The sequence below is a fragment of the Varanus komodoensis genome, unplaced genomic scaffold (genome assembly GCF_004798865.1).
Source record: "Varanus komodoensis strain SLA01 unplaced genomic scaffold, ASM479886v1 scaffold25, whole genome shotgun sequence".
Taxonomy (NCBI): Eukaryota; Metazoa; Chordata; class Lepidosauria; order Squamata; family Varanidae; genus Varanus; species Varanus komodoensis.
In genome coordinates this window covers 7,530,027-7,547,676 of record NW_025335661.1, presented here as the reverse complement: position 1 = coordinate 7,547,676, position 17,650 = coordinate 7,530,027, and the positions used below count along the sequence as shown (strand labels likewise).

General features: G+C 38.6%; 1 protein-coding gene across 1 annotated transcript in view; it reads right to left on the bottom strand.

The window, feature by feature from the left end:
* The window catches only part of NYAP2 (neuronal tyrosine-phosphorylated phosphoinositide-3-kinase adaptor 2), a 160,412-nt gene that overhangs the window by 67,887 nt on the left and 74,875 nt on the right, over nucleotides 1–17,650 (bottom strand). The window contains 1 exon segment of the mRNA XM_044432989.1: nucleotides 9,648–9,949. Within this exon segment, the coding sequence (XP_044288924.1) occupies nucleotides 9,648–9,949 (302 nt within the window).

Below are 17,650 nucleotides of genomic sequence, written 5' to 3'. Positions count from 1 at the left end.
TCTCTTCATAGTAGCTATCTCACTTTCTTTGGCAGGAGATCCCAAAGAAGGACCACTAAAGCTGATATCATGGTTCAGGCAGAGGATGATCCTTCAGGTAGCATGGCCCCAGACATTTAGGATTTTGAATGCTAATAGCAGCATATTGAATCAGGCCATGAGATAGACTGGCAGCCAGTGATAGAAAATACTGGCATAATATGATGATCTATCTTGCTGCCTTTCATATGAGCTGAAGTTTCTAGACCATTTTCAAAGGCAGTGCCACATATAATGCAATGAAGTAACCTAAATAAGAGGTTACCAGAGAATGAATAACTGCAAATGGGCACGGAAAATGATCACCCTGCACCATCCAGGTAGAACCACAGTAGAGCACTGCCTTCAGTTACCAACCCAGAAAACCTATCCAGAAGGATTCTAAGGTTGATGGCACATAAAGCCACTGAGAAGTCCAAGAGAATATACAAGGTTGCATTCTTCCATCCCTCTCTCAGCAAAGATCATCCAGCAGAGCAATCAAGTCAATTTCAATTCCAAAACCCACTCTGAAGACAATTCATTCCTTTGGTGTTGACTGGCAGCTCCCTGCTGAAGTACATTGCCCAGAAAGCATGTTGCCCATCAAACTGTAGTTGCCATCATCGCTGAGTAGGCTGCAGCCAACACTACCAATGCTGAGAGTTATATTTGCTAATGTTTCTCAGCTTTAGGGTTCTTTCCCATAGCCCATCTTGGGATCTGAGAAAAGAAAATATGATGGTAACATATAGTACCACTGAGACCCACCAAGGAGGATCAGGACTTGACATAGAAAGAAGACCATGTAGGATTAGATCCTAAATGAGCAACATTACATTCCACAGCTTAAGGTATCATGTTGAACGTTCACAGCCAAATTCTGTTTTGGAGAAGGTTTGGACTGGGGGGGCACATTGCATTGATGAGCAGGGCCAAAGGCAAAAGGGCAGGTCCTAAAATAGCAACATACTTAACACAATGCTCTTACTAGTAGTCATTAATGCTCTTGCTAACCAAAAATGCTCCAGGTAAGAAATGTTAACCTTTAAAATTGACAGGCACTAGGCACAAACACTGGGAAACCACAAAAATCTTGCAGGCAGGGAAAGGGGGTGAGGCCAGGGAAGGGGAATGGGGCATATCCTTCTGGGGAAATGGAGGGCTGGACTGTGGTCCCAGGAAGGCTGCGTATTGCCCCTAGGCCTGAGGATACATATCTCTAATATCTCTAACATCAAGTCTTTTTCAAGACTAACACTAAAATGATTCCCAAGATTGTGATACAACACATGTGAATGCAAACACTCTTAATGTGGGACAATGAGCAAATGAGACCCATTTTCAGACTGAACAGACATTAGAGTTCATGGCGATCTATCTCTTTATTTAAGATCATTAATATCCAGCTCTTCTTCACTATAAAAGCATAGAACAATATAAAAAACAATGACAAACAATTATATTCCTCAGTTAGACACTGGACAAGCAAAATCCCATGTAAGCATCCACTGTAAAAATGGCCACAGTAAGGAGGACAAAAAGAAAGAAAATCTGAGTATATTTTTAAAGTCTTCTGTTTTTAATGTGTCATTCCAGGTTCTTGTTTCCATAGTAATTGCATCGCTGAACAGCTTCTCAGCTTCTCAGCTTCTCTGCTGTTTATTATATTCAGCACTGAAGAACTCCTGAAACTGGGCAAACTGAGCGGGATTGCATGGAGCTGCACTTTCACTGCTGGCTGTATGGTTCTCACTATTTACAGGAGCATTCCAGAAGCTTCTGTATTATCCTGGCATCCCAGGAATGCTGCATCCCCTTCTGTTTCTTCATCGGAGGGAGTGTCCTTGACTAATAGTTGGCATAGAAATTGAACGAACGAATGGATGGATGGATGGATGGATGGATGGATGAATAAAATCGTATGAATGGTCCATAACATGGGGCAAGGTGGGGTAATCATGTGTAAAAAGGGGCTTGTGCCCTAGATGAAATTGAAGCTTATGACAATTTCCCCTGCTATGTTCCTCCATTGATCTACTTTACTCTGCCTTGTATTTCACTATTCCAGGGATCATGGGGTCACACTGCGGAGTCCCACTCCCTCACCACTAACACATGCAGTGGCCTCACAGCCTGTCAGCCATATGTTCAGTAGCCAAGTGTAGGGGCCACACATGCAAACAGCATGTGTATTACATCAGTGTTTACATAATAAAACATTTTCAGGTTCTTTTGATGTTTGTGTTTTTTAAAATGGAATGTATCTTCCATAAAAAGCCATTGAGGGCAACATCCAATGTCACATAAGCAGACTTCTACTCACAGTATGAGGTACAGTGGTTTAGCATAAAGTTCTAGATTTAAGGTTCCAGTTTTATTTCCCAGTACCCCAAGTAATCCCTGTTTGGGATGATCCAAGTTCATCCCAAACTGCCTAGCTGGTCTTGGAACAGTGCTGCCAGTAAGTGTCTACAAGATTAGGCTAGATTCACCAGGTCTAACTTAGTATAAGGCTACTTCCTATGTTTTACCCACATGGGAGACATGAATCACTCAAGAAGACAAAACCAATCTGCACAACTTTTGCATATGTTAATTTATATTGAAAATCCAGATTTAGACTTAATCATAATTTACATAGAAATATGAAAAATTTCTCCTTAGTGGAGTAAGACTGATTTACATGTATGCCTGCTCAGTGTCTTCTTTTCTCTTGGTGCTAACTGTGGATAAGCTACTTCAAAATGGCTCTCACTTTTTAAGGTTGTTTATTTCTCAGCAAGACTTGAACTAGGCATCTCTTTGAATACAGGATACCTTTACCATAAAGATTTATTACATTTCCATACCTCCCAATAGCCTGAGGTCCCTGGGAGGGTCACAACAATTAATACAACTGCGACATGATAAAATAAGATATAGATATTTTAAAACTTAAAAATACAAATAAAACCCAAAATAAAATCTATCAACACTTCAAAGATTCAAAATGCATTAATTAGTTGAAGCAATAGAAACTGAAATAATGAATTCAAATAAAGGATTGTCTTTTGTAAAATAGGGCACCAGGGATCCAAGAACTTCCCTTCCTAACACTCCCCTAATTAATGGGCATTTTAGGGGGAGTGTTGCCAGAGAGGAGGAAACTGTTTCTTCAGCAGTGTCTATTTCAAACACAGTTGGATACAACCTGTATTCTGTTCTCTATATCCATTTTGCAACACTCTGCCAATTTGCTTGCCAATTTTACAGTACAAAGACTATTTTACAAATACTACGGAAAATCAGACATGCATTAAACAATACTTCCTACAATTAGTCCTCATGGATAAAACAAATAATGAATATCAGCTATGGAAATAATTCACTGCATTGCTAGAATTAAATTGAAAATGAAATGACAAGGCAGGTTTGACAACCTTTTGAAGTCAAGGAATCTTTGAGAGTTTTGCCTAATACAGTGCTGAATATTTTATCACATAACATCATGACTAGGAGAAGGAAGTGTTAGCACCTTTTCCAGTGTTATGGATGTAAATTGTAAGAAGTGAAGGCCTATTTTTCAACAAAAATGAAGACTGAGGGTCATTGAGAGATGAGACAAAGATTAAGGTTTTAGTTGTCATTTGTCTTCAATGGAAATTTTTGTGGGTACAAAAATGGGATGCAGACAATCCTCCATTTTCATAATCCCCTGCATTTGCTGAATTTTTGGGCAGGGAACAGGGTCATCTGAAATATATGGATAATAATCCTGAGTTTATTTACATGTTTGTTACAACAAATATTCTGAACATTCAATACAGGCTAGAACAAGTGTGTCTATGTGAGAAGTTGAGAACTTGTCTGCACAATACATCTTCCCCATGGGTGCCTCCTATTCCAGGTTGCCATAGCTGAGTTGAAGGACACGTTAAATATCTTTGTATGTCATTCAGACATCAAAGAGAAAATGTACATCCAACATTTCATACAAGCTAATATTATGGCATGGATAAAACTATTCAAAAAATAGTCAGCGAGGTATTCACAGAGAAGAATTTTGAGAAAATAATTACATGCATGCACACAGGGGCTTTAGAAAAATGTGCCCTTGAAAATGTACATTTTTCCAAAAGAAACGTGCAGTTTCCTGTTCTTGTGTATGGGGACAAATAGCGAGGAGTGAGCAACAGAAAGGGCTGACCTCAGCCAGGGCTTACAGGAGCTGAGTCCTGCAAGTCCTGGCCAAATCCCTTTTCGTGGCGCTTGTGTTCTGAATGGGGCATAAGCACCACAAGAAGGAGCAGTGCCGTTTGGTTGGGGTTTGTGTAATCTGGCTCCTTCAGACGCTGGCTGCATCCTTTCTCCATGCAGAGAATGGCATGAAAGTTTTTATGGGGTTTTCATGGCCTGGATGAGGGGTGAGGCCCTATCCCCTGGCATCATTTGCCCTCCCAGCAGAGTCTGAAGGAGTAACCCTGCCCTTGGAGAGACCTGTAACTATTGTTCGACGTCAGCTGCCAATGAAGAGGCAGAATAAGAACTAAAAATAGCAAAACTGTTTGAGGGAGTCTTGCAGAAAACATTTGAGAGACCTTTGTATACCCATGCAAAGGAGGTACAACCCTACTTCTAATATGCCTGATACCAAAATAGAAAGATCTAAGAACCTTCACTTGCCTTGTACTGCAAGTCCTCCAAACACTAGTCTTTGTATACATACATTGACATAAGCAGAATAGGAAATTGTCCTCAAAGTACTAACAGCGCAAAATCTGTTTCAGTCTAATTCACATTTCAGTGCTGTGGCAAAAGTGTAAGCTCACAATGGGTGTTTGGCATCCTGGATGGGTTCGTAGCAGTGATTTGATAGAAAAAGGTGTTGCTTCTGAAAAACAGCAATTACTGGTACAGTAATTGCCTCTCCTAAAAGGTAAATGCCCTCAATAAGTCAGCCACTTAGAAAGATTACAGTGTAGGAGAAATTCTTTTGTCTGAGCAAGAATTATAGAGCAGCAAGCGGTACTTCTTCCATGCAGAAAGCTCACTGGAGATTGCACACAAAGTAAACCTACCAAGTGGTTTTTCAGCATAAGCTAAGCCTCATTAGAATAAATGAGAGCTGAGTAAGAGTTATGCTCATGTTCACATCTCATCCATGTCAATGAGCCACCCTAAGGATAAGACGGTTGATTATGCTATAACAAAATTCAGGTGCATGTGGATGCATTGTTGAAAGTATACATTGATCCATCTCTGTTAGCAATGAAAGACAGTCATATCAACAAAATCAGAGTTCTTACAAACAAAACCATTTGCCCAAAATCGGATTGAAAAGATCCCCAAATTTTTGCATTATTATTTATGACATTTATTAACGCCCTTCCTCCAATGGGCTCAGGTAGACAAACATGCTTCTACCACCACCAACAGCAGCAGCAACAGCATTTTATTCTCAGAACAATTCTGTAAAATAGGTTAGGGTGGCTAATACGATCATGTGATGTCAATCCTTCATAGGTGTTAAGATTAGCTGCAGTACCAGTGACAGTTCTGATTCAGGATCAGAACAGTTAATTGGGAACCCAGACCTCAATTAAAGGCCATGAAAGGGCATTTGGAAGCCATGGAAGCTTAGCCTTTCTTCTTATGTTCCCATCTGATTACAAACTGAGGGAAAGGTTTGAATTGGGGCCTGCTAAGGCTGTGGAAGATCAAAATCCAGGGAGCTTAACTCTTCCTGGTTTTTCAGTGGGGAGTTGAACACTCCTGACCAGCTGCAGAGTTTGACTTTGAACAAAATCCCTGCAGCTCAGGAGGATGACAGCTTATCTGCAAGATATAGCAGATAGGAAGAATGTAGAGGAAAGACTTGGATGAAGAAAGAAGGGTTCCAAACCTGTTTCCTTGGTAATTGAGGTTGTCTAAAAAGGGCAGAACTGGTATGCTCTGTTAGGCATAATTCTAGCTTAGGAGTTAGAGTGTCTGTCACTTAGATTATAAGTAGGGCTTTTGTTGCCATGTACTTGGATTTAAACCAGTGCTGAGGTCCCAGGGCCTTTGCTGGGAACATTTTGTCTTCACTGCCTGGAATCGTTGTTGCTTGGATTTACCACCACTTGAGCTATCCAAATCACGCCTCACTTGGACTCTTCATCAAAACTGGACCCTTGTCTGTTGAAACTTGTATTGTTGAGAATCTGCCATGGAGCATAAAACTGGAACCATCAGCTCTAATCCATAGATTAGTTTCCTGTGTAGACTTAAACCTTATTGACTGGGATCATCCTGACACCTAGGTTTTTAGCCTACCAGAGATCTAGTGTAGTAGAGGCACTAAGGGGGAACATTTCTACTGCTCAGGTCTACCACCTGCTTATTGCTATCCTGCATCATAGACTTTGTCTACCTGATAGCATGGATTGAAGAGGTCCTGAAATGGAAGAACTGTACCGCTCAATGCCCTTACACGCTCTAGCAGGAATCTACCATGACCCTTGATCTTTGATCTCCCTTGGCACACATCCAATTCTGGGAATTCTGATGTAGAACCTATTGTTGTGCTTATTTCTACAAGGTGGGTGTGTGTGTGTGAGAGAGGGAGGGAGGGAGGGAGGGAGAAGAAATGCCCTGTATAAAATTATTGGTGTTATGTAATGTTCAATTTACATGGCATCTTGTGAATCTGAGTATGTAGCCTCTCTTTATTACTGTCAACCACTAATGTAGCAGGTGCTTAGTGATGTTCTAAAGGAAAAAGGAGACAATCAGTTTGGTTAGATGGGGCCCAAGTCAGGTTAATATTCTGATCGACTGGAGATTCTGGTTAGGTGGAAAAGAGCAGTTGGAAAATGACAGTGAAGGTAAAATTGGGGTTAGTTTGTCTGTAGTAACTGATGAGAAAGGAAGTCTGGTGGTTGATCCAGTAATATAAAGATACTAGGGGAAAACTGATAAGAAAATCAAAAGTTAAGGCCTGAATAGTAAACTCTGTCTTCTCTGTGGGTTAAGCATATGTGACTGTGAGTATCAGGTTCTGAAACTGCAGTTTAATCATCATGTAAGTGAAGGTCCCAGGGGGTGGGGGGCTTCTTTTGTGCTCAGTATTATACAATCTAATTACTAATTGTTCTAATTGATTTGAATAATTAAATTTATTTGTATCGTGAGTTTTTTCTTCTTTCATTGTTGCTGTATTTTTGTATTGTATACAAATACTTAATGATTAACCATTATTAACAAAATAGTTAAGATTTTTTTTCAAAGGAACTGTTTCTCCCTGGCATAGTTAACACTGCTACGTACAATGTTATATTGCTACTATTATAGTAGAGTTAGCATTGTTACTGTCGTGGACTACTGTTTTAAGAAACCTTAAAGGTCAACCTATTTGTTACAAACTTTAAACATATATAAAGTCATGTAGGATCAAGTTTGGCAGTAGTATAGTGACTATATGGCAACTACAAAATCAGAACAGTCCAAGTGATATTTTAATTGATTCATTCTGTGTTTAGTTTAGAGTGATTCTTACTCACTATTAATAAAGTAACAAGTACTGAAATAAATGCAAATTCAATATTTGCATTAAAAAATGGAACCTTGCAGTAACTTCTGCTTGTTGAAATTTGAGTAACTGTTCATTTTTAGGCATAGAATTCTATTTAGCTTTTGCCAAGGGTGGGTAAAACTGGTATGAATAATATGCCATGGGTGGGTATGAGTAATAGAAATACTCACTTTTGGAGTCAGAATATAGAGAACACTTCAGGACAGAAGAGTAAACATAATTCACCAGCATTATGATTTTATTTTGTTTGCTTTTAAATGGCATGAGTAAGGAATCTCTCTTATTTGAACAAAAGATTCTTTAGACAGTATCCCTAACTCTCCAAGTCCCCTGCAAGGACTACGAATAACTCAAGAACAATATTAACTTATATAATATGTATTATACAATACTTCTGCTCAGATTCTCATACTTGCTTTTCATGGCTTTCCATATCTAACACAAACTCTTTGGCGGCTGGAATGAAAGTCTTCAGTCCATAAAAGGCAGGAGCTTTCACTCAGCAAGAGTTCTGCTTATACAAGGGGTTGTTCTCTGAGTAGAAACCTCTTTCTATGAATAGAAGTCCTGCTGCTCACACTTTAGTACTCATTTTCACCTTTTAGGGCTCCCATGCAATGGACAGGTGAGTCTGTCTCTAGTCTGTAAGAGTTTTGTTTGTATTTGCTCCATTCTATTGTTTTTCTGCATCAGGTAGCAAGTTCAGTCTTAACACATATGCAAGAATAGATTGTTTTAATATTTTCTTCACAAAATATGCATCTTTGTACATATTTGTTTATTTAGTACGTATATATTGAATTGCTTTACTGCCCAAGAACTAAAGCACATTTGTTAACTAAAACATATCCTTTCAATCTTATGTAATTTATACGTATTTTGGCATGTATCTTGAACCAAGAACTCTATTGCAAAATTTACAGAAACGTGAAAACTAAAGAGTAAGACGGTTCATTGTATTCATCTGAATCCTAAAACCAGCACTGAATCAGACTGATTTGGAACAAGGCATCACTCTGAATCTGCATCTGGAATCTGCTGAAACTTCTCTAGTGGTTTGGAGGGACAGAGGCAAAACAGCAGCTCTGTAGAGACATATACTTGCTTGTATGCAGGGCAAAAGTGTGGAGAAGGAATCTGGAAGCACACATAAGCCCCACCTTTAGCATCCTCCAGTACCCAATTAGACTTTCATGCATTGTCCATGAACTCTGAGGAAGATTCTCTAAGCTGAATCCATGTAGAGAGTTACTGCAGTTGGAAGTCCTGATAACCCAGAGCTTACAACTGTGGGGACTTTCTAAGACTGTAAGCATGTTCAAAAAAGTCAGTATGAAAATGTTAAGCATGTCTACCACAAAAGGTATTTGTACCAATTTGTACAAATTTAGCAGGCTTTGACTCCTCAGAAGGGGCTATACAGTCTGCAATAAAGTAAGTTCTGTCAAACAGAAAAAAGTGATAGTTACCAGTTTATATCCAATATTAGTCAATGGTAAACATGAAGGTTTGGATGCCAGATTGTATTCCAGATTTAGCCCTCAAGTAAAACTGGGGGTGGGCGGTTCTGCATTGGTTTGAAACAAATCAGGTTGAATCAGGGGCTGTATCCAAACCTTATGGCTGTTACACACTCACGCTTCAGATGCACATAATAGAGCAGAAAGTGTAAATCAGGTCATGCTGCTTAAAAATGCAACCTAAGCAAAATTCCAAAGGGCCCATAATCTCAATGTGTCCATTTCTCAATATATCTCCATTCTCTGCTCCTCTACCTCTTCTACTTTCAGACGTCTCCAAATCCCATCCCATTTAAAGTGTTCTTTCATATTTATCATTTTCTGGCCTTCAAGCTTGGAAAGCCTTCTTAGCACATTTATGTACTACTCTCTCATGTGCATCAGATCCTTCCTCAAAACCCTATGCAAATGTGTCCACTGATGCAAAATGTTTGGGGAGCCATCCCAGTATTCTCTTCCAGCACAACAGCAACCTTCTCACCGCTAGATGAAAGCACTGCCACAACATGACCATTCATTACAATCTCCATGAGTAAACAGGAGTTATCATTTACCTTCAGTCCTGTCAGGTAGCTTTCCACTCTTACTTGTTGTTCCAGCATTTACAGTTTCAGAGGAAGTACTTAGTTTGGTATTGGGGTCTCGTTTAGGTTTCGGTGGTGGTTGCTTGCGAGAGCAGCTACTGCTTTCATCATCAGTTCCTCCAACTGAATGAAGCGACTGGGATCTCACAGTAAAACCACTGGAACAAGGATGCGGCAGTCTGTCCTGAGGTGCAGGCATTGTCATAAATCCCATGCGGAAATGCTTGCCCACGTAGCTCCCTTCATTTCCTCTCACTACTTCACCACCTAAGCTGTAAATAAAGTAAATGCAGAGAAATAGAGAAGATAAAGTTGAAGATGATAGAGTATCTTCAATTGCAACAAAAAAGTGATTCACTGCTTAATTACAGAATCAATTTGCCTCTAATATGGCCTCACATTCAGGATTGCCATTATGTAGTTTTGAGCTATTAATAACATGTGTTTATTTCAGGGGAAAATAAAGCTTTTTCTGTGTTAATATTCTTTTCACTCTGATTTTAATTTTCCAGTTTTATTATTTTAAAACCTTTTACAAAGGGATTTTGGGGCTGTTCCAGAAGTAATTCTGAATAATTCAGTAGATGTTTTCTAACAGCAGCAGATTCCAACCTTGTGTGTGTGTGTGTGTGTGTGTGTGTGTGTGCGTGCACGCATGTGCTTATCCATCAGTTGCAGTGGAAATCGGAAAGATTCAATATATTCAAGATCAAGCCAAGGAATTGGACATTCATCATCAAGAATGGAATATGTTTCTGCCCACTTCAGGGCTCTATTGGACACTTTAGTGCCACACCAAACATGTATCTACCTATAGTGGAAAATGAAGTCTATTTGCATAAAAGAAAATTGGGCAGCCTGTGGAACTCCACATGCTTTATCTACAAAGTTCATCTGTTCCAGCAAGCATGCCCAATGGTCAGAGTTGATGGAAGTTGGAGGCCAAAATCCCTGAAAGTTCACAAATGGCCCACCCTAGCCTAAGGTAATAGGCCACTCAGAGTGCAATCCTATGACTGTTTAGACATGAAAAAAGCCTTACAACATCCTGCATGCCCCAACCAGCCAAACTTCATCATGCACAGCTCCTATAAATCGCAGAATGAAAACTGTAATGGATGAGGAGTCCCACTGAGATACAAGTCACTAGTCTCTAGTAAATAACATCTAAAGGTCATTGGGTGTTCCTGACTCCACCTTCACAAATGTGTCTATCTAGTTAAACAAAAAGTGGGAAGAGTGGGAAACCTTCTGAGTTTGGGCATGGGCATCTTGATTGGAATGTACCTGAAACCTCAAGTAAATGTCTTTTCTATTGCTGCTACCTAATCCTTTTGTCTGGAAATGCCAGGGTTTGGATCTGGGGTAAGATTAGTGAATCAAGCTCAATTTCATTCTGGTTTACATATTTCCATTACTGTCACCTATATTGCTTAACATTCTTCATAAAATGAAGCAATTATAAAATGGGACAAATTCATTTGTAATAAATGAGCCTTTTCCCATAATACCACCAGTGCTACATTACCACAGTACTGTAGGAGGGATAAAACAAATAAAAGTTCTTTTTTAGTTCTGGAATTCTAATATACTTTTAGAGATAACTGTTCAGTCAAGTCAACAATGAAACTGTAATGCATTCAAAAATAAAATCTATTTCTACCTTCTATTGGGTCATCGGGGAAAATTATATACTAGAGTCAGAAGCCTGGTTCTTTGCTTGCTTTTCTAAACACGTATTTAATAAGCTATTCCTCTTGGATGCACATCTTAACATGGTGAGGGGGGTTGAACAGTGTCAAAGAAGCTGAAAGCAATGCTGTCAAGGAGGCAAGAACAGTGCCAGAAGATGAGTCCTCTAAGTTGGAAGGCACCCCCAAGTTGGAAGGCACTGGAGAAGGGTAAAGGACAAATACTAGGAGTGCTGTTGCTAATGATGCTACTAGCTCAAAACTGAAAGGAAGTCTGTTGGCAGAGGTGAAAGGAAAGTCCAATGGTACACAACACATATAATTGGAACATGGAACACAAGAAATGTGAAACAAGGCAACCTGGAAATCAAAAATCAAGAAATGGAAAGAATGAACATTGCAATACTTGGTGTGAGTGAACTAAAGTGGACTGGAATGGGACATTTCCAATCAGACAAACACAAAGTATATTACTCTAGAAATGAAAAACTGAGAAGAAATTGAATCATTCTAATACAGCGGCAAGATGTAGCTTTGGCAGTATGAGGTTAAAATTCAAAATTCAAATAATATCAATCAGAATCAATGGAAAACCTATCAACATAACCATAATTCAAGTCTATGCTCCAACAACAGATATTGAAGAAAAAGAAATGGAAAACTTTCATGCAGGTGTCCAAGAAGAAATTGGTAACATACCAGAACAAGGTATGCTGCTAATTGTAGGTGACTGGGATGCAAGGTAAAGTAAGTGGGATTAGAATCAGAGGAAAGAGTGAAAATTGATGGATGAAATATTACTAATTTAAGATATGCAGATGCTACCATAGCACTGGCAAAAAGCCACCATGACTTTTTCTTAAACTGTGGTGCCCAGAACTGTACACCATACTCGGGATGAAATCTAGCCAGTGCTGAGTAAAAGGGAACTAGTACTTCACATGATTTGGAGCTTGAAGTCTCCCATAATGACACGGGCAATTTGCTTTTCACATGTTTCCTTGTCATGTTTTCCTTGGTGTGGGGTGGGGTGTCAGTAATAGACTGTAACCATGTGTTCCTTTTATTCCTTGCTCCATTTGTATTAATTCAAATCAAAATTGAGAAAGATTTCATATACCCTGGCTCACTCATCATTCAAAGGGAGACTGCAGCCAAGAAATTTGAAGAAAACTGAAACTTGAAGGAACAAGAAAAGATCAAGTGTAAGGATTTTGTGATGTGTAGACAGTGTTGAAAGTATGTTCATAATTACTGATAAAATCTGACTCTTCTAGTAGAGGATACTAATGAGAATATGCTAGCAGTAGTATTTCAAACTTAAATGAAGCATAGTCACACCCTTAAAGATAATTCTCATATTGCCAGAAGCATTTCTAATAACATAGTTTTCTACCCTACATTCCCAGAATCAACCTAATTCTATAAAACCTTGCAGGCACAAGGGGGCAGTAGTGCCCAAATCCACAAGCCAGCATATGTATATGCCACACAAGTTTGGAATCATGGAGTCGGATCTTCAGGGATGTTACTCCTGGAAAAATGGCTGATTACTCATTCATCTACCACTTGAATCCAATACAGCAGCTACTTATAGATCACCAGAAAGAACAGAACATGACAGCAGTTTACGTAACACTTGCATATGCATATCTATTCAAACATTTTAAAATAAGAAATATAATAAATATATTATATAAATATAATAAATATATTTAAGTAGAAATGCAAAGCATCTCTCATTGGTGGTAAAAGTGCTTGTGTCCCTATTCACCCTGTTGACCAGCAAGTAACCTCTGTTTTAGAGAAGGGTCTGGGACAGCAACTCACTGCTCAGAACGTTGTTTGTCCTGCTCTAACTCTGTTTCTGATTCATTCTGGCAAATCTAACAAAATCTGGGCAAAGGCACCAAGAAAATAGAGACAGGAAATAAGTTTCTGCAAACATTGTCTGCACTTGGTATACCATTTCTCCCTTCCATGCTTGTTCCACTTTGAATCTTTGTATGTGTGTAGCTAAACTGTGGATACATGTACTTCATTTAGTCTTTCTAAACTTGTTCTTCAGATAATCCATAATGGTAGTTACAGCATCACAAAAAGCTTTGTATCATTAATGAGAATTGTGACTGAACTATGTCCAGAATACAATGTAACAGCTGGGTTCAAACAACATAACCCACAGTGAGCAGCTGAGTATGGGATGAGCATAAGTTGCCTTTGAACCATGGGTTGTTGTTGACCTATGGGTTATCATGTTGTCTGAATCCAACTGTGCTAGGAAACTATGGGTTGTTAAATATAAGCAACCTATGATTCAAAATATAACAACAAATCATTGTGGTTAACAAATCATGATTTGTTAGTGTGGCTGGTTTCAGACAGTACAATATTCCCACATTTCAACAACCCATGGTTTAACAACCCTTATTCAGCTCCTTAGTTGAGTTACTATGGGTTACTGTGTTGTCACTGTAGAAGTACATTTATGGAATTTTAACTTTTGCCAATGTTCTCAAAGTCTGAGAAACCTTTAAAATTCATTTTGCAATTAATGGAAGCAAAATAAAGATAAACTTCTTAAAGATCAAGTTCTGCATGCAGTAGTTCATGTGATTTCTGAAAATATATTTCCTTATTCTTTTGTTTTATCTTTGAAATCTTCCCATGGGGCATCTAGCCACTAGCCAGAGACAGGGGACTGCATTCAGATTTTGTGATATGTAGAGTTAATCACAATCAGCTTAATCCTGTAGGTTTCAATGAGTCTATATGCAGTATGACTCCATGTGGATCCAAGCAAGGTTTTTGGATTACATGGCATTCCTTGGCTTCTGTAAAACTATAGTGCAGTTATCCCCATCTTGGTGTCTTTTAAATGTGAGTGATGTCATACTGAGTGACGATAATGAGATTTGTGGTCTGACACATTCAGAAGGCATCAGAATGTACTATAGTGCATTTTCTATCTCCATAATACATATTGGTTTGAAGAACTTATATGAAAAAATAAAAAATAATAATAACTAGTTCTCATCACAATTTCTATAGATTTCCAGATTTTATAAAATACAAATACATGCAGTTTATTTTTCAGTTTACTATTAGCTGATTGTTTTTAATCCATGATTGTTACATTGTTTCCTAGAGATTATCACTAAACATCAAACTTGAGTCCTCAGAAGTGTAATTTCCTTTCCTTTTTGTAGCATTAATTAGTTTCTGCACCATGATGTAAAGAATTTAACTGATCTTCCCAGTTCTACATAGTAAGCACCACTGGTCCTAGCCTGTAGCAATGGAGACAGAGTAAGATTTATGTGCACTTTCCTGTAAAGAAAAATCAAGACAGCTAATAGAAACGATGGTGTAGATGATCTCATTTCGTTACTTTGGACAGAAAGGAGTCTGTGGTCTTGACTGTTCAGATGATAAGCCCTAGCTCATTTCAAAATTCTATTACATGTGAGGCAGAAAATGCTGCACACAGCTTATTAATATATATGGAAATGCATCTTTGGATTATTCCCCTGAGAGCTTTCCATTTGGGCTTGGTCAGATTCAAACTGCCAATATGACAAGGAAGAATATTGGCTGAAGAACATCTTAGAAAAAGTAGCACCCCCCCCCCCAAAAAAAAAACAGAATGAAAAGTAAGAGTACATTTCAGACACCAGCGTAATCTTATTGATCACTACTGCTGTGTACATGCTCTGGGATTGTGTTCTTATATCCTGATGTTCATAAACAATGTATGAAGTCAACTTCTATATGTTTCAGTGAATTAGCCTGGAGCCATTGCAGCTCTGCCTTCCTGGGCAGCTACCAATACCGCTGATTAGATTGCACTAGCCCTGCAATCAGACAGTCTGCACTGGCAACAGATAGCAATCCATATCGAACACTACTAGGAGTCTACCTGAGAATAGGTGGGCTACCTATACTTCTCCAAAACAGAACATGTTCAGTGCTACAAAAGAGGAAACCAATTAAACCAATTTGCGTAAAATTTTATTTTATTTTATTTATTTATTTAAAACATTTCTATGCCGCCCCATTCACCAAAAGCCTCGGGGCAGCTTACAAACCAAATATTTGCACATGCTGATTGGTGAAGATGCACATTTAGAAAAGATATTGACTAGAAGTATGATATATCTACTATAATGAGAAAGACTGAGTCCAGATGACCAGCATGCCTGCCTTTTCAGTCTGCTGTTTCGGGTGGTTGACAGCCATCTGCAAGGGCCCTGATCTTCCAGTTTCTTAGGGTTCCCTATGTTTAACATAAACTCAAAATGCAACGCAGGCCTCTGAAAAATAAGACACATTGCCGCTCTGCCTGGAAGGCATTGTGCTACCTTACCTGAGAGCTTACATCACCAGGTGATTAATGCTATCTCCAGGTATGTTGGTTCCTAGAAGTTCTATTTTAAGAAAAAAGGGCTAAGTAGAAATCCCATGCTTCTCAATATTATGACTCTGCTTAAAGATATGTCTGAGGAATGTTTGTGAATGAACAGGGTTATTTCTGTACTTCCCCTTATATCTCATGTACCATGTTTCCATTATTTTATTCCTATAATTGTTACTAAAGTTTTATTTTCTTGTGGTGAAGAGTGAGGGAATGACATTGCTAAATATTGACATTCACAAAATAAAATGAAAAAAAAACTATTCAATTGTTTTTTCTAAAATTGCAAAATGTCTAGGATATTTATTTTCTTTACATTTAAAAATAGATCTGATGCTGGCTATGAATATACTATGAAACTAGTACTTTTGGAGTCCATTTGTTTTCTAGAACTAACATCAATTACTTTTACATTATTTTCTTATTAATTTGATGCTTTCTTGCCTCAGGTTCCACCATTTCTTAAATATTTCATATCCTTTGTGTATTTTTTCTCCTTTATGTGTCTCTATCTGATAAGTGCTGCTTACATTTAATTAGAGATGCCAGTTGTCTTTCTGGCTAGTTGATACCTTCTGGATATTTTGCTCCATGATTCAAAATGTAGAGATGCATATTTCATTGTTGGATCAGAAGGATGTAATTCCTTTGCCCTTTCATGCTTCCTGGTCCTTCAAGTTGCTTTAAACTTCAAAGCAGAGGAGCACCATGTATGGCTGTTTTTCCAAGGCATTTTAAAGGCATGGAACAACTCCCACAATGACTCCTGGTCTGTCCTTGCTGATTCCTGAATGGTGCATGCAAACATATTTAGTGGGTCACTGCATGCTCAAAAGCAAAATTTTTGGAAAATGGACAAGGCTGTTTCTGATGTGATCTTAATTCATTATGAGGCATTCACCATCGAAAAGCCAAATTCAAAGTAACCCTCATGATAGTTAAAAAAAAAGTTTGAACACCATGTTCTATGGTTTAATTGTGGATGGACTGCTTCACATTAGCAGAAAGCTAGAATCTAGAATACACTAGAAAGTTACTGTTACTACATTGCATCTATTTTCTTAGACACCTTTAGAGGAAAAGGCTGAATTTCAAGAGATGTCTCACCAATAGTTGTATGTGGGATGTGAAGATAGTCAGAATAACTGTTGTGTAAAAAAGGTGTCAGCTTAGCTCTCATAAATGTAGTGAACTCAGTTATCAGAAGATGTTCAAACACAAAATCATGCATCCGATAGGAAGGTAAATGTAATCTAGCCCAGTCTTCATCCACTCAGTGCCCTCTAGATGTTTTGGACTACTGAATTCCTAACCATTGTCCATCTTAGCTAGTGGACACTAGGTCAAGAAAGGAGGATCTAGTCCAACAGTATTCCATAAAGCAGGAAACCACATTTCTGAAGTACTCTAAACAGATGCTTCTCAATTTCAATCTGCCGTTAAAAACATCCAAGAAAGGAAACGTTAGCTTTTTCATGCTAATTTTGTTGGTTGGAGGATAAAGGGCCTATCTTCATTCTGTTTAAAGGCACAGGTAGCAGCTACATCTCTCTCTCTCTCTCTCTCTCTCTCTCTCTCTCTCTCTCTCTCTCTCACACACACACACACACACACACACACACACACACACACACACACATTCTTTGGCTCTAAAGTAAGAGCAGGGAGCCCAGTGTAAATCAGGACATTGGCAAGAAGGGATAGTGACCTTTATCCCTTTGTTCTCTCCATGGTCCCAATTTGGACTGGGTCCCTGACCCAATACTTCCTTTAGAGTTATATAAAAATACAATAAACAGGTAATATGATGTTTGACCCTAAGAGCCACTGGGTAGTCCATGTATTTGTGAAGGTGTTCAGTGTGTGTA